Source organism: Erpetoichthys calabaricus, chromosome 11 (genome assembly GCF_900747795.2).
Source record: "Erpetoichthys calabaricus chromosome 11, fErpCal1.3, whole genome shotgun sequence".
Lineage (NCBI taxonomy): Eukaryota > Metazoa > Chordata > Cladistia > Polypteriformes > Polypteridae > Erpetoichthys > Erpetoichthys calabaricus.
The window spans coordinates 121,064,509-121,088,156 of record NC_041404.2 but is presented as its reverse complement, the minus strand read 5'-3'; the positions used below and the strand labels follow the sequence as shown (position 1 = coordinate 121,088,156).

The following is a 23,648-nucleotide window of genomic DNA, read 5'->3' as shown; positions in this document are numbered from 1 at the left end:
ATATATATAGCCAAATTCTCGCGCTTCGTTGCGGCTAAGTACTGCTTTTAATTTTTTATTAAGAAGCAAAAACCTTTTTAAACGGATCGAAAATATACCAATAACAATTTGTTAAGGATCTGTTTTTTTGTGAAGCTCCCTTTTCACAGCTGTCGCGCTACGGCGTGTGTTTCGTTTATTTGACAGTATGTAGATCGTGGTAATTACATTCATGGCATTCGTTTTCTGAATCACAATCTGATTGTATGGGTGGTTACCTGCCAGGTCACGCTTGTGGTTTGTCAGCAAGTCGCCTTACGTCCGCCACGTGCCCTCTTTCTGTTCCCAGAAGCAGATCATAGAATGGTTTTAATAGTTTACTTTCAAATAATGCAAAGAGTATGCGACATGTGTTTCTCCCTAATTCTGAGCTCATCAGGCGTACACACTCGCTGCATCCCCTCTCGGGAATCGAATCTCGAACGTCAGCGCCAGAGGTGAAGCCCCTAACGTTGCGCTACAGCGTGTGGTTCGTTTATACCTCGTGTCTTCTCATTAAACTTTTATCTCGCGAATATGTTATTGCAATCCGCAGCGGGAGCGTTTCTATAAACTTAATTTAAACTTATGTTTTACACCGTGCTTTTTTCCCTTATGAAGATGCTTGTATGCTTCACTCGCTCGCTTCTTATTGTTTCACTCCCTTCTCAATTGTTTAATGAATTTTTTGTTCTTCGCGGTTTGCGGCTCTTCCTTCATTTCTCCCTACTGCGTTCTTTTATCTCGCGAATATGTTACTGCAATCTGCAGCGGGAGCATTTCTATAAACTTAATTTAAACTTACGTTTTACACCGTGCTTTGTTTCCCTTATGAAGATGCTTGTATGGTTCACTCGCTCGCTTCTTATTGTTTCGCTCCCTTCTCAATTGTTTAATGAATTTTTTGTTCTTCGCTGTTTGCGGCGCCAGAGTTGAAGCCCCTAACGTTGCGGTCAGCAAGTTGGCTAACATCCGCCATGTGCCGTCTTTCAGTTGCGAGAAGCAGATCATAGAATGGTTTTAATAGTTTACTTTCAAATAATGCAAAGAGTATGCGACACGTGTTTCTCCCTAATTCTGGACTCATCAGGCGTATAATGGTTTTAATAGTTTACTTTCAAATAATGCAAAGAGTATGCGACACGTGTTTCTCCCTAATTCTGGACTCATCAGGCGTACACACTCACTGCATCCGCTCTCGGGAATCGAATCTCGAACGTCAGCGCCAGAGGTGAAGCCCCTAACGTTGCGCTACGGCATGCGGTTCGTTTATACCTCGTGTCTTCTCATTAAACTTTTATCTCGCGAATATGTTATTGCAATCCGCAGCGGGAGCGTTTCTATAAACTTAATTTAAACTTACGTTTTACACCGTGCTTTTTTCCCTTATGAAGATGCTTGTATGCTTCACTCGCTCGCTTCTTGTTGTTTCGCTCCCTTCTCAATTGTTTAATGAATTTTTTGTTCTTCGCTGTTTGCAGCTCATCCTTCATTTCTCCCTACTGCGTTCTTTTATCTCGCGAATATGTTATTGCAATCCGCAGCGGGAGCGTTTCTATAAACTTAATTTAAACTTACGTTTTACACCATGCTTTGTTTCCCATATGAAGATGCTTGTATGCTTTACTCGCTCGCTTCTTATTGTTTCGCTCCCTTCTCAATTGTTTAATGAATTTTTTGTTCTTCGCTGTTTGCGGCTCCTCCTTCATTTCTCCCTACTGCGTTCACAGTCTTTTCACATGATTACGTGGGAGGCGTGATGACGTGACACTCAACTCCTCCTCCCACGGCCATCGAGCTGCCGTCCATTACAGTATATTGTGAAAAAAGAGGTTCCAGTTATGACCATTACGCATTGAATTTCGAAATGAAACCTGCCTAACTTTTGTAAGTAAGCTGTAAGGAATCAGCCTGCCAAATTTCAGCCTTCCACCTACACGGGAAGTTGCAGAATTAGTGATGAGTCAGTCAGTCAGTGAGTCAGTGAGGGCTTTGCCTTTTATTAATTAGTATAGATAGATATATATATATAGACACACACACACATATATATATAGACACACATATATATATATATATATATATACATACACATATACACACATATATATATATATATATATAATGTGTATATACTTTGCCAGAGCTATTTGACAGAAAGAAAGGTGTTTGTCATCTTAGCACTGAACATAATGCAGCTACAGTCACTGTACAGGCAAAAGGCAGCAAGCAGGTTATAAAGCCTTGTGCTGTGGTTGAGTACAATAACACGATGGATGGCGTAAATCGTGTAAGTCAAGAAATGACCTTCTATCCCGTTATGCAGAGGCAACAGAAGAATTACTACAAAAAGGTATTTCATCATCTGGTGGAACAGCGCATTTTGAATGTTGTTCATGTTATACAAAAAAAAAGCTGGCAAAACTGTATCTCATGCCAACTTTACGAGCCAGTTTGTAGGACAAATCATTGCCACACATCCACGATCCACACTATCACTGAAGAGACGCTGTTGACCCAGCGCATTGCGGATCATTCCAGAGTATCTTATTGGTTGACATTTTATTAATTATACAGTACTGTGCAAAAGTTTTAGGCAGGTGTGAAAAAATGCTGTAAACAAAGAATGCTTTCAAAAATGGAAATGTTAATCATTTATTTTCATCAATCAACAAAATGCAGTGAATGAACAAAAGAGAAATCTAAATCAAATCAATATTTGGTGTGGCCACCCTTTGCCTTCAAAACAGCATCAATTCGTCTAGGTACACTTGCATACAGTTTTTGAAGAAACTCTGCTGGTAGGTTGTTCCAAACATCTTGGAGAACTAACCACAGATCTTCTGTGAATGTAGGCTTCCTCACATCCTTCTGTCTCTTCATGTAATCCTAGACACACTCGATGATGTTGAGATCAGAGCTCTGTGGGGGCCATACCATCACTTCCAGGACTTCTTGTTCTTCTTTAAGCTGAAGATAGTTCTTAATGACTTTGGCTGTATGTTTGGGGTTGTTGTCCTGCTGCAGAATAAATTTGGGGCCAATCATACGCCTCCTTGATGGTATTGCATGATGGATAAGTATCTGCCTGTATTTCTCACCATTGAGAACACCATTAACCCTGACCAAATCTCCAACTCCATTTGCAGAAATGCAGCCCCAAACATTCAAGGAACCTCCACCATGCTTCACTGTTACCTGCAGACACTCATTATTGTACCGCTGTCCAGCCCTTCGACGAACAAACTGCCTTCTGCTACAGCCAGATATTTCAAATTTTGACTCCTCAGTCCAGAGCACCTGCTGCCATTTTTCTGCACCCCAGTTCCTATGTTTTCATGCACACTTGAGTCACTTGGCCTTGTTTCCACGTCGGAGGTATGGCTTTTTGGCTGCAACTCTTCCATGAAGACCACTTCTGGCCAGACTTCTCCGGACAGTAGATGGGTGTACCTGGGTCCCACTGGTTTCTGCCAGTTCTGAGCTGATGGCACTGCTGGACATCTTCCAATTTCGAAGGGTAGTAAACTTGATGTGTCTTTCATCTGCTGCACTGTTTCCTTGGTTGACCACTACGTCTACCATCCTCAACGTTGCCCATTTCTTTGTGCTTCTTCAAAAGAGCTTGAACAGACACATCTTGAAACCCCAGTCTGCTTTGAAATCTTTGTCTGGGAGAGACCTTGCTGATGCAGTATAACTACCTTGTGTCTTGTTGCTGTGCTCAATCTTGCCATGACATGAAACTGTCTTCCACAACCTCACCTTGGTAGCAGAGTTTGGCTGTTCCTCACCCAGTGTTAAGCCTCCTACACAGCTGTTTCTGTTTCAGTTAATGACTGTGTTTCAGCCTACGTGTGACATTGATGATCATTAACACCTGTTTGGCATAACTGGTTGATCATACACCTGACTATAATCCTACAAAATCCCTGACTTTGTGCAAGTGTACCTATAAGAATTGATCCTGGTTTGAAGGCAAAAGGTAGTAACACCAAATATTGATTTGATTTAGATTTTTCTTTTGTTCGTTCACTTTGCATTTTGTAAATTGATAACAATAAACAATCATTATTTATATTTCTGAAAGCATTCTTTGTTTACAGCATTTTTTCACACCTGCTTAAAACTTTTGCACAGTACTGTATGTCTCCAACAGAAAAGACACAGAATCCAACTTGTACCTGTACAGTGTGCTGTTCAAAAACTGATTAATCTAGAAAGAAAATCTGAATAGAAACATGCTCTTATTGTATACTTTTGAGATTTCATAAAGATGTCATGTTTCTTCCCAAAAAATGCAACCCTGTTTACATATTTTTTGGAATAAAATGCAATGCTCAGGAAGTTAATAGAAATACAGGTATAAAAATACAGAATGAAAAGGAGACATTAGATGTAATTTTTCTTTAAAATAGAAATACAGGTATGAACGCGGAATGAAAACAAGGCATTTGACATAACTTTTTTTTAATTAGAAGTACAGATATGAAGATACAGAATGAATACGAGTCGTTAGATGAAGATGAAGGCCCGATTCCAAAATGCTTTCGCAATGTCATTTTTCTTCATTCCTGAGTCAACGTTTTCCAGGATTGTTAATTTTTCTTTCAGTGTAAACTGATGCTGTTTCTCATTTTTTTGTTTATCTCAAAGAAAATCTTGAGAAGCTCTATGAAACTCGAACAGTACAGTATCTGCACACAACACAACTACTCACGCGCCTCTCTGTGGAGCACTGATTCAGAATTTGGCTATTTATATGATGTTGCATCCACATTTTCGCCGAGCCTGCCCAAGACTGGAAATTTCACAACGGACTGTCTCTCTCTTTGAGGCAACCTGTTGCAGGGTTCCCGAGACACTGCACGGAAAGTGTAGGAAGGACACTAAATATTTTTTGCATTGCATAATCTTCGGTGGTCATTTTTGGTCAAAAAAATGTTCAGTATACGGAGATTTACATTTCGTTAAAACGAGATTTGTTTAACATGATGTTCTATGAACATTTGTCTGAGCCCACAAAAAGTATTCATTATTCTGAAAGTTTTGTTACTTCAGTATTTGCTATAACAGGATTTGACCTGTATTTCTCTCAGTAACTGATGAGACTGAAGTGTTCACTTTATTTTGTATTCATGATTGCCAACAACAGAACACACATTCTTTAAGGAATTTTAGCATAGAAGATATTTTAACTACAATTATAATCATTATGGGGTTCTCCATAAAAAGTCATGAGTGTCCCTTAGTGATCTTCGACTTACAGTAATGTTGAACTTTTAGTTTTACATCAAGTATACCATTTGTACTTAAATTTATTTTCTGCAGAAGTAGACATAAATATTTTTTTGTCAATTGTAAAGAATAGAAAGAAAAAGTTTGTCATATAAATGACTTTTTATGCACTGGTTAAAAAAAGTAAATAAAGTATTTTAACTGTTTTGTGTCTATTCATTATTTTTATAACTACAAACAGCGGCCCTATTATAAAGAAGAGGAGCAGCAGAGTAGTGAATCTGATGATGACTATGTGCCTTATATTCCTGTCAAGAAGAGAAAACAGCAAATGGTATGTGTGGTTGCTGTACTTTGATTTATATTATATGTGAGATGTATATATCATATGTGATTTTATATAGAGTTTACTAGTTGTTCATGTATTTCTTTAGTAAAAATGGTTTATCGTGAGAGAAAATTTCCTCAGTTATTAATAGTATTCTGTAACAGTATTCTGCATAAGTGTTAAAATTATGTTCAGCACAGGAAAATTCTATTTAATTAGGTGGGTATTGTATTCCAAGTCTTTTTGTATAGAATGTTGTGCTTAAATTACAATAAATGCTATTTTATTTGAATTTAACAATAATAGCTGTAATGTGTTTTCAGTTGCAGAAGATTTTGCATTTGCGGGGAAAGGGCTTGACTGAAGAAGACCAGAAAGACAGTGGTAGTGAGCACAGAGATGATGATGAAGGTCTGGGTCCACGTTCCAATGTTAGCTTACTGGATCAGCACCAGAATCTGAAGGCTAAAGCTGAAGGTGTGTCATTGTATATAGTGATTTATATAACCATACTCTTTTATGTTGTTTGTGGATGATAGAATCTAAAAATGGCAAAATTGGTAAGACATTTTCAATATATATATGTTCATTAATTCTAAATCCAGGGCAGGTATATGAAAAATTAAAAGGCATTTTTCATATTTGATGTGGTTTTATATTGTGTTTACAAAATGTTTGCATACACGTGTTTTTTTTATGTAGATTGGTATGTTTTTTCCAAAGAAAAGACCTGTGTATTAATGTGGGATGGTTTGATATTGGAGGATAGTGATCGATTGCTCCATGAAATTTTAAGTCCGATCTTATGATCTGAATTCACATGTCCCCGTTTCTTTTTCTTGTTTTTCATCAGCACGCAAGGAATCTGTAAAAGAGAAACAGTTGAAGGAGGAGGAAAAGATCCTGGAAAGTGTAGCTGAAGGAAGAGGTGAGATTTGTTTCATCTTTGAAGTTAAAATGATTGTTTGGTTTTATAGGGAACTTACTGTATTTTATTACTTCCTTTTTATGTTCTCAAATTAGGAATAATTGAAATTTGTATTTTACTGATCAGTACATCTGTGAATATTGTAACACTAAAGATTAGTCATGTTTATACTATATATTTACAGAGAGAAAATTAAATGATAAAAATGTAATTTTTGTGTGTGTGGTTTTGGGGTGGAGGGTGGGGTTTGGTTTGGCTGCTTATGGTTCTTTTCTGTGTAGGTTTCAGGAGCCTAAGTTTATAAGGATTTGGTATTCACTCTTTTAACGACAAATAGATATGCTCATTTTATATTTTACATCTGCATGTACCTAATAAATTATGTCATTTGTACACTCACCAGCCACTTTATTAGGTACACCTAGCTAGTATCGGGTTGGACCCCCGTTGGCCTTCAGAACTGCTATAAGATGCTGGAAATATTTCTTGGGGATTTTGGTCCATATTGACATAGTAACATTGCACAGTTGCTACAGATTTGTCAGCTGCACATTCTTGATGCAAATCTCCTGTTCCACCACATCCCAGAGGTGCTCTATTGAATTGAAATCTGGTGACTGTGGAGGCCATTTGATTACAGTGAACTAATTGTCATGTTCAAGAAACCAGTTTGAGACGATTTGAGCTTTGTGACATGGCGCATTATCCTGCTGAAACCAGCCATCAGAAGAGGAATGGACATGGTCAGCAAAAATACTCAGACCAGCCAGTTTGGCACCAACAGCTTTACTCTACCTGGTGTATGGCCAGTTATTTCAAGACTGAAACACTGACAGAATCTGCTCAAACTCTTTGAACATACAACTTATCATATGCTACTGTTCTGGTGTCCTTAATACCAGGAAAAAAATTGCTGACGTGATGACAACAAACATTATCCCTTAACCTACTGATCATAAAAGATGGTGAAAATGTACACAATGCTCACTATCGAGGCATACCTGAACCTGGTTTAAAACTTCATGTTTGTCTATATTGAATCCATAGGAAACATTGTAATTTGGTAGTTAAAGTAGTGCTAAAAACATTGTGAATCTTTTACTGATTAGGGAATCAAAGAGTGACTGTTGTGACTCCAGTTCAATTTATTTGTGAGTTGTGCAGGGTATAGGGATCATTGTGCCCTAGGACTATGACTGTATCAGGCTTTCTGTTGACATTAGGCAATGGATTAAGGTTTGAAAGGCATTGTACATTCAGTGCCATGTGTTGACTAATTCTAGAAAAACTTAAGATAGTATGGTGTATCAAATTTCTCAGTCTGACAAAGCAATATTAGCACAACCTAGTAGAAGAGTCTAAATATGAGAAAGCATCTCTTCTATAGATTTTTTTGAACATTTGATACTCCAGTTTGCATGTTGGTGTTCTATGCCATTTTTGCGTATAACAGACCATATTTTAACACCAAATAATTACAGTGGAACCTTGGTTTGCGAGTAACTTGGTTTACGAGTGTTTTGCAAGACGAGCAAAAAGTTTTAATAAATTTTCCTTTCACTTGATAAACGAGCGAGATCTTGCAGTACGAGTAGTTTTTCTGCTGAGCGTCATGTGATCACAACTGAGCTGATGGTTCTTCTCTCTCTCTCTCACTGGGATCGTGGGCAATCGTCTCCTATTCTCCATCTGAGTCGGCGTGCCTCACTCATATAGTCAACGAGCGTATAGTGTTTACTACAGCATTAGCATTGTGACTGTGTGTGTGTGTGCGCGTGTGTGCTCGCTCGCGCGTGCGTGCGTGTGTTCTGTGACGTGCGAGGCCCCGTCTTGCACCCTAAAACACGAAGCTGAGTCTCAGTACTTTAGCAACACAAGCTTTATTCAGCTTGAAACAGCAACAGCGCAGTTGTTTATACACAGACGCAGCAGTCAGACAGGGCCCTACACATTTATAATGTTCCTTGTCCTTGTATCACCCATTGACGGCAGACGCTTATAGCATGTCCGCGATCTTTTCTGATTCGCTTTTACGGAGAACTGCTACAGCACTGGGAGACTGTGATTGCTTTGGGACGCTCTTCCGCGTGTCGTCCCGTTGGGTGCAATCCCACAAGAGTTTAGAAACTCACTCACACCAGCCATGATTCTTTTCAAAGGTAAAGTGCAAGTTAATTTGTTTTATGTATTTTTACTTTATATTTTGTATTAATCATTTTTATATGAATAGTTTTGGGTTGTGGAACAAATCATCTGAGTTTCCATTATTTCTTATGGGGAAATTCACTTTGATATACGAGTGCTTTGGACTACGAGCACGTTTCTGGAACGAATTATGCTCGCAAACCGAGGTTCCACTGTATTTACATTGGTGTGCAAAAGTATTGAAACTCCTTGAAAGTTATCATAATTTTCTGCATGACAAAATATTTGTGCACATATTTATCCATTCAGTATTTTATTGTGAACTCTCATTCTCTAACAATACATTTCCAAAGTCAAACTATTTTCTGTAGATATTTAACTGAAGAAGAAAAACTGAAAAGTTAGTATTTGCGTAAGTATTCAAGCCCTACACTATTTGTCAAGAACCCTTTTGCTGTTATAACAGCCTTAATTCTTTTGGGTAAAATGTGTGGCACTAAGATCAGGGCTTTGACTTTGCCATTCCAAACATCCACCTTTCTGTTTCTGTGCCATTCCAGTGTTGTATTGGTCTTATGCTTAGGGTGATTGTCATGGTAAAAGATGAATTTTCTTCTGAGCTGTAGGTTCATAGCAGACTGGAACAAGTTCTCCTACAATATTGCACAGTATTTGTAGCCGTCCACTGTCCCTTTAACTCTGAAAAGATTCCCAGTCCTAGCACATGAAAAGCATTCTCATGGCATGATGTTGCCACCACCATATTTCACTGTTGGAATGGTTTTTCTTGAGGCACGGGCAATGTTAGTTTTATGCCACACCTACTTCTTTGATGTCTGGCCAGAATGTTCTATTTTGGCCTCATTTTACCATAAAACCTTCTCCCCACATCTTTCTAATGCTTTGTAGCAAATGCCATACACGCTTTTATTTGGACCTTCTTAAGAAATGGCTTCTTTCTTGCCACCCTCCTGCAGAGGCCTGTTTTATAGAAAGCTCTTGAAATTGTGGATCCATGCACCCTCACTCCAGTTTTAGCCAAAGAGCATTGCAGACTTCTGAGAGTGTTGGCTAGATTTTTAGTAGCTTCTCTCACCAGTTGATGTCTTGTCCTGAGTAGGGAATCCATTCCCGGGCTTCCGGACATTTTTCATTCCCGGAAATGAAACTGCTGTAATTCCCGGGAAAACGGGAAAAGCCAAGCTCGCATATGTAGCATATAAAAGTGTAAAAATTGATCAAGAAATAACAGAGTTATAGTTGAAAATAATTAAGGTGGCGCCATTGCTGCAGCTTGCACTTCATCAGACAACAGCTTTGAACAGCAACTTGAAATTGCAATGCGTCAGTCTGTTGCATCTGCATTATCTGTGCCAAGAAACTTGCCATCACAGAATGATGACAAGAAACTGGATGCATCAGTAAAAGCTGAAATGGCGGTGTTTCAGAGCAATGGCAAGCGTGGGCTTTGTTTAGAACAAGTCGTATCAGTATCTGATGACTGTGCTGCCTACTTCAGTGGAGGCAGAGCGTGCTTTCTCAGTGGCTAGCGTACTCTGCACAAAGGTGCTCTATCGCCTGGACAAATGCATGCTGGACACGTGCTTTCTACGCTCTTATTACCGCAACTAAAGATACATGTACTTATATGACAGCATGAACTGCTTGCAGATAAGGTTAGTCTTTTATTTGTGTCAACATATTGCAGTAGTTTTATCAAAAATGTGTCGGTCATTCTAACTAAAACTGTTCACATGTGAGATGCCCATGCACTGTGTCATCCCCGGGAATGGATTCCTTAGTTCTGAGGGATGGCCTGTTCTAGTAAGAGTCTGGATGCTGTGATGAACCTTCCACTTTCTGAGGATGGATCCAGTAGTGCTTAACAGGAAATTCAGACACTTTGATTTTTTTTGTAGCCATTTCCTGCCTTCTGCATTTCAGTGACTTTGTTTCTTACATCAGCAGAGTGCTCATTTTGTCTTCATTTTTGCAGTGATTGTCCAATAAAGAATATGGTCCATACAAAGGGTGCTTTTTATATCCAGAGACATATAAAGTAGTAACTAATTATGTTTAATTATGGTCAAATGGCTGTCACCTTTGTGGTGTTTGTGATTAATTTGTCATTTGTGTAAACCTGGAGTTTCCAAAGTACAGAGGTTTAAATACTTATGCAAACACTTACTTTTCTTCTTCAGTTAAAGATCTACAGAAAATGATTGTATTTTGACTTTGGATATGTATTGTTGCAGCATAAGAGTTTTAAATTAAAAATACAGAATGGATAAATATGTTTACAAATATTTTCATTCAGAAAATTATAATTCCTTTCAAGGTGTTTGAATACTTTTGCACAACACTCTTAAGTCTGTACCTTGACAACTTAATTGAATTTAGCAATGACTAGAAGTCACAGCTCGACACACCTACAGGCAGCCCTTATCAGTATCAGGGAGGAAGGATTGATGGCAAATCTAAAAAAAAAAAAAAAAAAAAAAAAAATGAAATAATGAAAAAATAATAATGAAATAAAATTGGAGATTTCTCAGTTATCTTTGCTAGGGGCTGATACAATTACAAGAGTGCAAAACAGAGGAAGTATTCGAATTTCCTAAACCCAAGATCCATCAAATATCTACTTTCCTGGTTATTATAATTAATTTTGAATTTGCTGCTTATTCAGAACCCATTTCCAATCTAGCAAGAGAAAACCAAAATACAGCGATCCAAAAGACAGCAGAACGAGAAGCTACTTTCTATGGTATAAAAAAAAAAAAAAAAAGTCCGCCCCCCCCCCAAAAAAAACTCTTCTTAAAATTACTGGTCACAATCTCAACAATTTGAGTCTCAAAACTTGAGTTTTATGATCAGATACACTATATGGACAAAAGTATTGGGACACACCTCTTAATTATTGAATTCAGGTGTTTCAATCAGGCTCATTGCCACAGGTTTATAAACTCAAGCACTTAGCCGTGCTGTCTCCATTTACAAACAAACATTTATGAAACAAAATGGGTTGTTCTGAAGAGCTAAGTGACTTCAAGTGTGGTACTGTGATAGAATGCCACCTTTGAAATAAGACGGTTTGTGAAATTTCATCCTTTCATTCCTGCTGGGTATTCCACGGTCAGCTTTAAGTGGTATTATTGGAAAGTGGAAGCGTTTAGGAAGAACAGCAACTTGGCCACAAAGTGGAAGACCATGTAAAGTCACAAAGCGGTGTCAAGGACTGCTAAGGTGCATGGTGTGTAAAAGCTGCCAACACTCTGGTGATTCCATAGCTGAAGTGTTCCAAACTTCCTCTGGCATTTCCTGTGTGGCAGCAGCTTCATGGAATGGGTTTACATGGCCAAGTAGCTGCATGCAAGCCTCACACCACCATGTCCAATGCCAACCATTGGATGGAATGGTGTAAAGCACATCACCACTGGACTGTGGAGCAGGAGAAAACTTGTTCTGTGAAGTGACAAATCATGCTTCTCTGTTTGACGAGTCTGGGTTTGGAGGATCCCAGGAGACCAATACCTGCCTGACTGCATTGTGCCAACTGTCAAGTTTAGTGGAGGAGGGATAATGGTGTGGGGGCTGTTTTTAGGGTTTGGGCTAGGCCCCTTACTTCCAATGAAGGGCATTCTTAATGCTTATGCATGCTAATACATTTTGGACAACACTATGCTTCCAACTTTGTGGATACAGTTTGGGGAAGGCCCTTTTCTATTCCAGCATGACTGTGCACCAGGGCACAAAGCAAAATCCATAAAGACATGATTGGATGAGTTTGGTGTGGAAGAACTTGACTGGCCCGCACAGAGCCCTGGCCTCAACCCCATCAAACACCTGTGGAATGAACTGGAACGGAGTTTGCGAGCCAGACCTTGTTGTCTAACATCCGGTCAGGTCAGGTTGGGGGAGCATGCACTGGTACACCACACAATGAAACAGCTTGGGATCCTGTTTGGCAACTTCCACAGCAGACATGCCATCCACTCCCAATCTCCGAAAATGGCCATTTGTCTGTCATAGCCAGGTGTTATTTGGGAATCCCCTTGTCCTTGTCCAGCTGCTCTGCAAACTGAATCACCCTCTGGGATTGCGCCACATTGCAGTAGTGCCGTAATTGACGCTACCTCTCGATGCAGGTTAAGTGCCTCATTTGGGACTCCGTGAGCAGCAACCATTCGTTTGACACCAAGTCAAACCAGCGGTACCCAAGGATTCTCCAAAGAGATACAGTACTGAAGGAGTCTAGTCTTCATCTCAGGTCACTGGATAACATCCATGTCTCGCAGCTATATAGCCAAACAGGAAGATCCAGGACTCTAAAGACTTGGACCTTCATCCTTTTGCACAGATATCGGGAGAGCCACGCACCCCTTTCCAGCGACCTCATGAACCCCCCCATGTTCTTCCAGTCCATCGACTGACTTCATAGAAGAGTCGTCGGAGACCTGAATGTCACTTGCGAGGTAAGTAAACCTCTCGGCGAGATTGACATTTGATCCGCAGACGAACACAATGCTAATGGCTGTGCCCAGGAGATCATTAAAGACCTGGATCTTGGTTTTTATCCAGGACTCGCAAGCCCAGGCACTCAGACTCCTCGCTCAGTCTCTTGAGAACCCCGATCGGAGCCTCCATTGAGTCTACAAAGATCACAGCATTGTCGACAGAGTCAGTATCAGTGAATCTTTCTTCACCAACAGATGCCCCATAGCCACTGGACCCCATGACCCTGTCCATGCAAGCATTGAACAGAGTAGGAGCTAGAAAGATGTTAAACTGCATCCCGCCCAGCAAGTGGTCCTCAATCGTACAGGGAAGACTTGGGGGTTGGTGGCAGGATTGGCACTCCAGCCACCGTAAAAACTTCACACAGCTCCGAAACGGCAGACAGGATTCTTTTCAGTTCTCCTTGGGACTAGCATCTGTTGCAGATGCCATTATGGAAGGCTGCTTGCATCATGAAGGGGATGGGGGAAAACCCTCTGGGGCCTCATCCCAGGAACATTCGAAACCACCAGAGAGCCAATTAGGTCAGGCTTTTTGGGTATCGGAACTGGTGTGCTGCTGAGGTGTCACCAGCTGAATGGCAGCACTTGGGTCCCCATTTGAGACGGCCCATCAGTAGGGGTATGGAACGTCTTGGAACATCGGTGCCAGACCTCATAAATGCTCTATGGAATGAATAGGCATAAATTCCCTCTGAAACACTCCAAAATCTTGTGGAAGCTGTTATAGCTGCAAAGGGGAAAACAACTCCATATTAAAAGTCTGTTTGAAAGCAGTATTATTAAAGTCCCTGTTGGTGTAATGGCCATGCATCCCAAAACCATATAGTGTGTGTGTTACAATCCTCCCGAAGACATTTCTGGTTTTTTTTGCGATTGTGTTACTATGCCACAAGAATGAGGCCACCAGTTAAGCCACTTTCAGTGGTAGATAGATAGATAGATACTTTATTAATCCCAAGGGCAATTCACATACTCCAGCAGCAGCATACTCATAAAAAACAATATTAAATTAAAGACTGGTAAAAATGCAGGTATAACAGACAGTAACTTTGTATAATGTTAACGTTTACCCCCCCCGGGTGGAATTGAAGAGTCGCATAGTGTGGTGGAGGAACGATCTCCTCAGTCTGTCAATGGAGTAGGACAGTGACAGCAGTCTGTCGCTGAAGCTGCTCCTCTGTCCGGAGATGATACTGTTTAGTGGATGCAGTGGATTCTCCATGATTGACAGGAGCCTGCTCAGCGCCCGTTGCTCTGCCACGGATGTCAAACTGTCCAGCTCCATGCCTGCTTTCCTCACCAGTTTGTACAGGCATGAGGCGTCCCTCTTTTTTTATGCTGCCTCCCCAGCACACCACCGCGTAGAAGAGGGTGCTCGCCACAACCGTCTGATAGAACATCTGCAGCATCTTATTGCAGATGTTGAAAGACGCCAGCCTTCTAAGGAAGTATAGTCGGCTCTGTCCTCTCTTGCACAGAGCATCAGTATTGGCAGTCCAGTCCAATTTATCATCCAGCTGCACTCCCAGGTATTTATAGGTCTGCACCCCTCTGCACACAGTCACCTCTGATGATCACGGGGTCCATGAGGGGCCTGGGCCTCCTAAAATCCACCACCTGCTCCTTGGTTTTTCTGGTGTTCAGTTGTAGGTGGTTTGAGTTGCACCATTTAACAAAGTCCTTGATTAGGTTCCTATACTCCTTCTCCTGCCCACTCCTGATGCAGGCCACGATAGCAGTGTCGTCAGCGAACTTTTGCATGTGGCAGGACTCTGAGTTGTATTGGAAGTCCAATGTATATAGGCTGAACAGGACCGGAGAAAGTACAGTCCCCTGCAGCGTTCCTGTGTTGCTGACCACAATGTGAGACCTGCAGCTCCCAAGACGCACATACTGCAGTCGGTTCTATTCAATAAGGACGCGCACAAAAAGGCGACCTTCAAAAAGGCGACCTCAATTGGGCGCGGAGAATAAAGGCGTACGTAAATAAAGGCGACCTTCAAAAGGGCGACCTCAATTGAGTGCCGAATAAAGGCGCCCGTAAATATAGGCGAGCTTCAAAAGGGCGACCTCAATTGAGCGCCGAATAAATGCGTGCGCAAATACCTACAGAGACACTTCGGAGCGAATTAAATTAATTGTCCTTGATTATGCTAATAGACTGCATCTCGAATATCTACGTGGCATTGCACATAATCTACAGCTTCAAGTGTAACTTGCTTTCACCTTTTTATACATTCAGTCATTGCCTTAATCTAATTTTCTGTAATTTTGAAAACAACGAAATATGTTCAGTCATTGCCTTAATCTAATTTTCTGTAATTTTGAAAACAACGAAATATAGAGAGCTTTAGAAATAGTTCGTTAGAAGTAGTTCATTAGAAGTTCATGCATTAATTAATTGGATGTTTTAATATTCTTGCTTTCACCTTTTTATGCGTTCAATCATTGCCTTTATCTAATAAATTTTCTGTAATAATTTTGTTGCGTTTGTCTTTATTCGCTGCGCCCAATTGACGTCACCCTTTTGAAGCACTCCTTTATTTATGCGCGCAGTTATTCGGCGCTCAATTGAGGTCGCCCTTTTAAAGTTCGCCTTTATTTATGTGTGCTTTTATTCGCCGCGCCCAATTGAGGTCGCCCTTTTGAAGGTTGCCTTTTTGTGCGCGCCCTTATTGACGGATACCACTGCGGTCTACTCATACAGTAGTCTACTGGTACAGTATTTAAGGAAAAAAATGATATCTCCTTAATCCTTCTACAAGTCAAAGTGGGGATTTACATTGCTTCTGAGTGTGGGGCCTTAAAGTATATGGACAAAACAAAATGTTTACATTTTAAGTATTTAAAAAGATGTACCTGCCACCTATCCTACATATTTCAAGGTTCATTAATCTTGCAGTAATAGGAGGAAAAAAATTATAATTTGAAATGAGATGTGTGATGTAGTATTTTAAGCAGTCACAAAATATTGTATGATATCTTTCTGTTTTTATTTTAGCTTTGATGTCTGTGAAGGAAATGGCAAAGGGCATTACCTATGACAATCCAATAAAAACAAGGTTAGTACTTATAACACAGTAATTCAGTCATACAGGTATTAGTTTGTGATGTGCATTTGTTGCATGTCTTGACATATAAGTTTTAATCTTTCAATGCATAATGCTCTGTAGTGTTGATTGACAAAATTTGGCGAAGTGTCTTTTGCAGTGAATATAGATAGACACCATATGTAGTGTCTACCATAATATGTCCCTGAAATGTCACTGTTTGGCCAGCTTAGACAAATGTTTTTTCCTCCAGTGCCCCATGATACTTTGCGAGGCCAGTGTGACATCGTAGAGCTGTATGCGCAGAACTTTAATGCATGTGTACTGTAAGCATAATTCACCTTACAATTAGGTTGCATCCTGAGCTGCTTCATGCATGTGTGACGACATCACTCCAGCTGAATATGCACCACACATGAATTTTATTAAAAAAAAATATTATTTTCATTTGAGGGGTACATTAGCTGACCTTAATGAGAATATTACGAAAATACTTTGTTGTTCCCAGGCACTAACATACGATCTAAAAACCCCAACTGGAATGTATAGCACTAATCCCTCATATCATAAACAAGCTAAGTGTGAAGGTACACACCGGTACTACGAAGCTTAAACAAGAAAGTGCCGGTATGAAGCAGCGCAAACCGATATGATTCCAGGTGGCCAGAACCACAGCCAACTCTCAGCACACCGGGTTTATATACAGTAAAGTAAGGGGGGGGGGGGGGGGTGAGCTGAATGCATGCACAATTAGGAATGCTGCACAGTAATTAATCAAAACAAACCTTAGGAGTCTGAACCCCACCCTGAGTTAGAAAACACATGAGACGATGTGAAGTAGTAGTAATATCTAAATATTTATTGCTGTTTACAAGGTGTTTCTATCTTTTTGATGGAAGAAAAAGGTGTGAAGGATCTGCACAGATTTAGCGCTATCTACAGTATCTGTGTAGATCTTCACACTTTTTTCAGTATTATTTCGTAAGAGTTATTTTGCTGCTTTACCATGCGGCCCACATTCCCTTGTCTTATATGGTCCCAGTTGTAGAGCAGGTTGCATCTCCAGCCACCGGGACTCAAAGATCTGTTTGTTCATGTTGTGATGCTGGCAGTGCTTTGAATATTAGAACCCCATAAGCGCAATAATTTAAATATATAAAACAATAAAATACAACCCCAAATCAGAAAACGTTAGGGCAGTATGGAAAATGCAAATAAAAAAAAACAGTAATTCTTAAATTTACTTTGACTTTTATTTCATTGCAGACGGTATGAACCCAACCAAGATATTTCATGCTTTGTCTTGACAACTTCATTTCATTTGTTAATATATATATATCCATTATTGCATTTCAGGCCATCGACACATTCCAAAAAAAGTTGGGACGGTAAAGCATTTACTACTTTGTAATGTCACCATTCTTTCTCACAACTCGCGTCTTAAGATGTGTAACAGTATGGGGTCGTCATGTCACATTTTTTATTTTCAAATTCTCTATGCATTCTCCATTGGGGAAATGTCAGAACTGCAGTCAGGCCAGTTCAGTACCTGTACCCTCTTCTTCCGCAGCTATGCCTTTCTAATATGTGCAGAATGTGGTTTGCACTGTCTTTTTGAAAAATGTATGGTTGACCCTGGAAAAGCTGTCATCTTGAAGGCAGCATATGTTCTCTAAAACATCATTGTACTTTTCATCATTAATGCTGCCATCACAGAAGTATAAATTATCTTTGCCATGACCCTAGCTTTTCATCTTTGGTCCAGAGCATGTGGCATGCATTTCTTCCAAAAAAAGTCTGGAATACTGATTTTTTTGACCACAGTACACGTTTCCATGGTGTTGTGGTCCATCCCAGATGCCTCCAAGCCCAGAGAAGTCAACGCCACTTCTGGACATGGTTAACATTAGGCATAATTTTTGCACAGTAAAGTTTTAAATGGCATTTGTGAATGATACTCCATGTTGTAGGTCTTGACAAAGGTTTGCCAAAGTAATCTTTTGCCCATGTGGTTATATCAGCTTTTGATGAGTGACGGTTCTTGATGCAGTGCCGTCTGAGTAATCGGAGATCACGGGTGTTCAGCTTAGGCTTGCACCCTTGCCCTTTACTTGCTGAAATTCCTCTAGATTCCTTGAGTCGTTTAATATACACTGTAGAGGGAGAAATATGCAAATTCCCTCCAGTCTTTCTTCAAGGAACATTGTTTTTAAGCGTTTCAATAACTAATTTTCTCACACATTTTTTGACAAACTGGAGATCCTCTGTTGTTCTTTGCTCCTCAAAGACTCAGCCTTTTGGGGATACTACTTTTGTATCAAATCATGATTACAATCACCTGTTGACGTTACTCATTTGAAATCACATCAGTTTTTTTTTTTTTTTTTTTTTTACCTCATTACTGGCCCTAATTGGCCCCCATCGCAACTTTTCTTGGAATTTGTTGAAGGCCTGAAATGCAGGAATGGAAGTATATTAACAAATGAAGCGAAGCTGACCAGGCAAAACATGAAGTGTCTTGAATTCATACTGCCTACAATGAAATAAGTCAAAGTAAATTTAAGAATCATTGTCCTAACTTAACTTATATAAATACACTTGTCTTATGCGCTTCCTTCAGTTAAGACATAGTACAGCAGCAAAATGTCATTGTGTCATGCCCTCTTTTATCAACTTAGTTAAATATCTTTCTGAAAATATGTCCAAAAAGAAATACAACTCCATATATGCATTTGTTTCTCATTTTAGTCAGAAATATTGGCAATTTCTAGTTCTGCTTTTTTCTAATTTCTCTGTGTGTTTACATCTTAAAAGGCCTCATTTTGCAGCTTATGTAGCATCTATTATTCCTGGTAAATGCTAAAATACTTAATAGTGCTTTGTAAATTTGAATGTGAAATATAGTAAAAAAATAAATAAATAAGGTTAACAGTTCCATGAAAAAGTTTGGAAGGATCTGGCCAAATTACATATTTTATCTACTTCTGCAGTAGAATTAATAAGTACACCTTCAACAGTAAACAAACTAAGTCAGTGGCATTTTTTTGAAGTTGTTAATGCTTGTGTGAACAAAGCTAAGGGGGAGATGTGAGATTTTTGAGCTCTTTTGAGACCCTTCCTAATGGTGCTGCTCCCGAAACGCAATTGATGCATCTGTCAGGGGTTGCTTGTCCATCACCGAAGCGACTGCAAATTCACATTCTCCCCGCGTAACATGTCTGTCAACCAATGGGTGATGCAGGGAACTTTATAACTTGGCCACTGACCTGGCCCCGTTCCTGCTTGTTTGCTGTGTCTGTATGTATTGAAGTGGTAGCTCCTGTTTGAATAAATACCCTGACTATTCTTGATTTGATTGGAATAAAGTTGGTTTTCTTGAAGCCTTTGGCCCCAGTGTCTTCTCTTGGGTGTAAGGCAGTGACTCACACGTCACAAACGTACATTTTCTTGTTCAGCAAATAAACTATAACAAACAGTAAATATGGCATTTGTAAATTTTTGGCCCGATATCAGTTGTATTGATTGTCTCAGAGCTCATTACGTGTTAGCCTTCTCAAGGTATGTCAGCTTATGACAATTCCAGAGTCTAATAACTTCTTTGACTCTTCAAACATCGTGCAACATTCCCCAACCCTGTCCTCTTCTAACCAGGTGACTGAGTATCTAAAAATTAACTGATGCCAACAAAGCAGGAAAAGCTATTAAAAGATATCAATATGCTTCTAACTAGAAATTTCCATATTCTGAGGTGTTCTGGCCTAACAAAAATTCTAGGGATATATAAATAGGCCGCACACGAGTGAGGGACACAAAACACAAAAAAAAAAAAACTAAACCAGCTAAATAAAAACAGGTTCTATTTATTGTCAAAAAAACAACTCACAAAATATGGAGAAAATTACACAAAACAAACAAGGCAGGAGAATAGTGCTAGGCGGTATACTGGTTCATACCGAAAACCGTTTAAAATTTTTTTTATGATATGGATTTTTCTTATACCGCAACACCGGTTTAAATTGCCTAAACGACGTTCGGAACGTGGCGCAGCGGGAAACTGTTCACGTGGGGACCTTTTTCACTGCTACACCGCTAAACACAGATTTGTTGCACTAGGGCTGTTTTTCACTGCTACACCACCAAATAGTGGGCGGTAGCATAGGAATGCTGCGTGGTGAAAATGGACAGAGAGCCTGGAGATACTTTAGTTTTAAAAGGTCAGATGTGTAAATACTGTTTCTATACTACTGGATAATACTGCAAGCCAAGTTGTACTTGTTTTATTTGTTTCCAATACAGTGTAATGTACCTGGGTACTGTGTAATAGTGTGACGACATGTTGACTTTATTCTCGCCATTTATGTCAAGATTAAAGTCGACATGTTGACTTTATTCTCGTAATTTGTCATTAAAGTAGAACATCGTAAACTAAACTTCATCATAAAATGAATATTTAATTTACTAGATTTTTTCAAACCCCGTCATAAGTTATATAGCACATTAAATGCTTTGTGTTAAAGTGGTTCTTAAACTGACGTCTTCTTGCACTAAGAGGAGGCGCCGGCAGCGATCTGTAGTCAAGAATACACTCACTTCATGATATTCCTTCTCTCTGAACATTTAGAATGCTAAAATAAATACTTAATATAATTTTCATGGTGAAATGCATTAAAGCATGCATTAATCATATGGGGGCACGGCGGCTTGCCTGCCTTGCATTTGCATGTTTTTCTGGTGGGTTTACTCGGCGCTTCAGTTTCCTTTCAAAGTCATGTAGGATGTGGGGTTTTGTTGTGCTATATTGACCCTGCTAGTGTATGTTTTGCTTGTATTCATCTTTCGATGTGCTGGCGACTCGTTCAGAGATGGGTGCAACTCTGAATGGATGGCATAATTAAACATGTATAACGAAGATATTTTTAAAGTTCTGAACACTCCGTGGGCTAAGTTTATAACTAGTTTTAATTTCACAAAGACGTTTATCGTGTGGTGATTGGTTGTGTGGTGAAAGGAAAAGGAAGGATAGGAACTGGGGTTTTGGTAGCCTACGTCAGATAGAGACAGCATGCATGCAATAAAGATAGCCCGCTCAGAAGAACATGCATTGAATTCTGTGTTCATGTCTCCATCCAGCAGATCACAAACCCAACATTTACACAATATTTAAGTTAAACCTGTGCGATAGCTATTCATACATCCAGTTTTTTGGAGCCTTGTCACACCTGCCATAAAGTTCTCTACACTGAACATACACCTGGGGACCCCTTACTGCGAGGGAGCAGCACTACCGCCTCACTACCGTGCATGTGTAATACCTGCTTTAATGCATTTCATCATGAAAATGATATCAAGTATTTATCTTAGCATTCTAAATTTTCAGAAAGCAGGAATATCATGAAGTGAATGGATTCTGTATGGTGATCGCTGTCTTCTCTTAGTGCGGAGGAAGTCAGTTTAAGAAGCGTAGTGATTAACCACTGGGTCGGGGAACGTAACACAAAGCATTTAATGTGCTGCATTAATTTATGATGGGGTAAATTAAGTAATTGATTAAACATTGATTTTAGGAAGAAGTTTAGTTTACGACATTCTACTTTAATTATGAAGTAAACTATGAGAATAAAGTGGAAATGTCAACTTTAATCTCAACATAAACGGCGAGAATAAAGTGGAAATGTCGACTTTGTTCTCGACATATAGTTTGTTTTTTTCTTCCCAGTATAGCTTAGCTTGAAGCAAGGTCCATATTAATGCAGTTTGCCTAAATGATGGTTCAGTTGGTAAAGATGTCATCACCAAGTTGCACTTGTTTTATTTTATTTTAATTTGGTGAATACTGTGTAATGCACCTGGGCTTGAAGTCTTGAAGTAATAGTGCAACTATCAGTAATAATACTATTATTTATTTTATTGTTATTATTTATTAGTTTAAATATTATGCAGTTTAATGATGATAAAGTTGTTTAAAAAGTCACTTTAACATGTCAGTGGACAGCGATTGTTATCATTAACAAAGTGTAGTTGGTTCACAAGAAATATTTACTATTTATTCCTTTTCTAAGACATATTCGGTGCAATACAATTTTTGACAAGCACTTCTGGATATTTTACTAAGTCTAAATGCCTCTTTGTATGGTTGAAAATATGTTGTCAAAATTATAGTTTGTTTTTGCAAAATTTGTCCAATAAAAATGTTCTATATTTTGACTGCATCTGTCATGCAATGTGATACCTTCTCCATTAGTGCCACCCCCTTGAAAACTATCACTTTATGGGGCAATGCAAAACTGTATTAATAATTGTGTGCACATTAAAATGTTTTTTTTGTACAGTGTACAATACTCTTGACAGTGGAATAGGTTATTCTTAGCCAGTAATTACAGTGGAAAATGTGGTTAACATCCACTCATCCATGGGGAAAAAAATACCATCAAATACCGTGAAACCGGGATAATTTAGAAAAATACCGTGATATAGAATTTTGGTCATACCGCCCACCCCTACAGGAGAACCACACTAACAGCTGTCTAACTTCACAAAGTTTACAGCTAGATACAAACTATCCGCATTTATCACTTAGATGGCTGGCTTACAATTACATTTCTTTAATAAGAAACCCAAAGCCAGACCATCCAACCCTAACTCTCCATACCTTGCTCTGTCCTTCTCCTCTCACACTCTCTCTCTGACCTAAAACCCAAAGAAGCTTCATTTATAAACCTGCACCCCACCCATAGCCTAGGTGAGTTATTTAATAAGCAACTTAAGTGGGTAATTAGGGCAGGACTCAATTAAGGTAAACACCAAATTAGGGTTAAACAAAAGTCTAGAGTAGGTTGTAACAGATGTGATTAAGTAATGGCAGTTTGGGAAACCAAGGAGGTCTAGACAACATCTGGAAGACCAAGAAGACCGTCAAAACAGCTTGTATACTGTGTTGGAAAGCAAAGCAAAACTACATAGAGTGGCGGTGCTGCATTACTTACATGGACATGACCATCAGAAGGCAAAATTACCTATGATCCCATCACAGAAAAAGTGTCTTAAGTATACAAGAACCATCTGAATTAGACAGAAGTATTTTAGAACCAAGTGCTGTGGACAGAGAAGTTAAAATCCAAGCATTTGGCTAGAACCATAAAAGGTTTATTTGGGTAAAAAAGGAGCAGCAAATTGAAGAAAAGAACACTTTTCTAACTGTTGAGTATGGGGGTTGATCTAATATGCTCTGGAGTTGTGAGGTAGCTGGTGGCACATGAAGTATTGTTCAAATACATAGAAGAAAGGATTCCATTAAATATCAACAAACCATTAAGGCGAAAGTCATATAGTCAGGAAACTGAAGCTGGAAAAAGTCTTCTACAACAAAAAAATGAATGATCTGAAACACAATTTAAAATCTAATATGAAGTTTTTAAAGAAACACA

The 23,648-nt window shown here is 39.3% G+C and overlaps 1 protein-coding gene across 1 annotated transcript in view; it reads left to right on the top strand.

The window, feature by feature from the left end:
• LOC114660817 (DEAD (Asp-Glu-Ala-Asp) box polypeptide 41) overlaps positions 1–23,648 on the top strand; it is a 66,634-nt gene that overhangs the window by 24,272 nt on the left and 18,714 nt on the right. The window contains exons 2-5 of the mRNA XM_028813732.2: positions 5,498–5,590; positions 5,908–6,061; positions 6,438–6,512; positions 16,176–16,236. Of these exons, the coding sequence (XP_028669565.1) occupies positions 5,498–5,590; positions 5,908–6,061; positions 6,438–6,512; positions 16,176–16,236 (383 nt within the window). The remainder of the gene's footprint in view (positions 1–5,497; positions 5,591–5,907; positions 6,062–6,437; positions 6,513–16,175; positions 16,237–23,648) is intronic.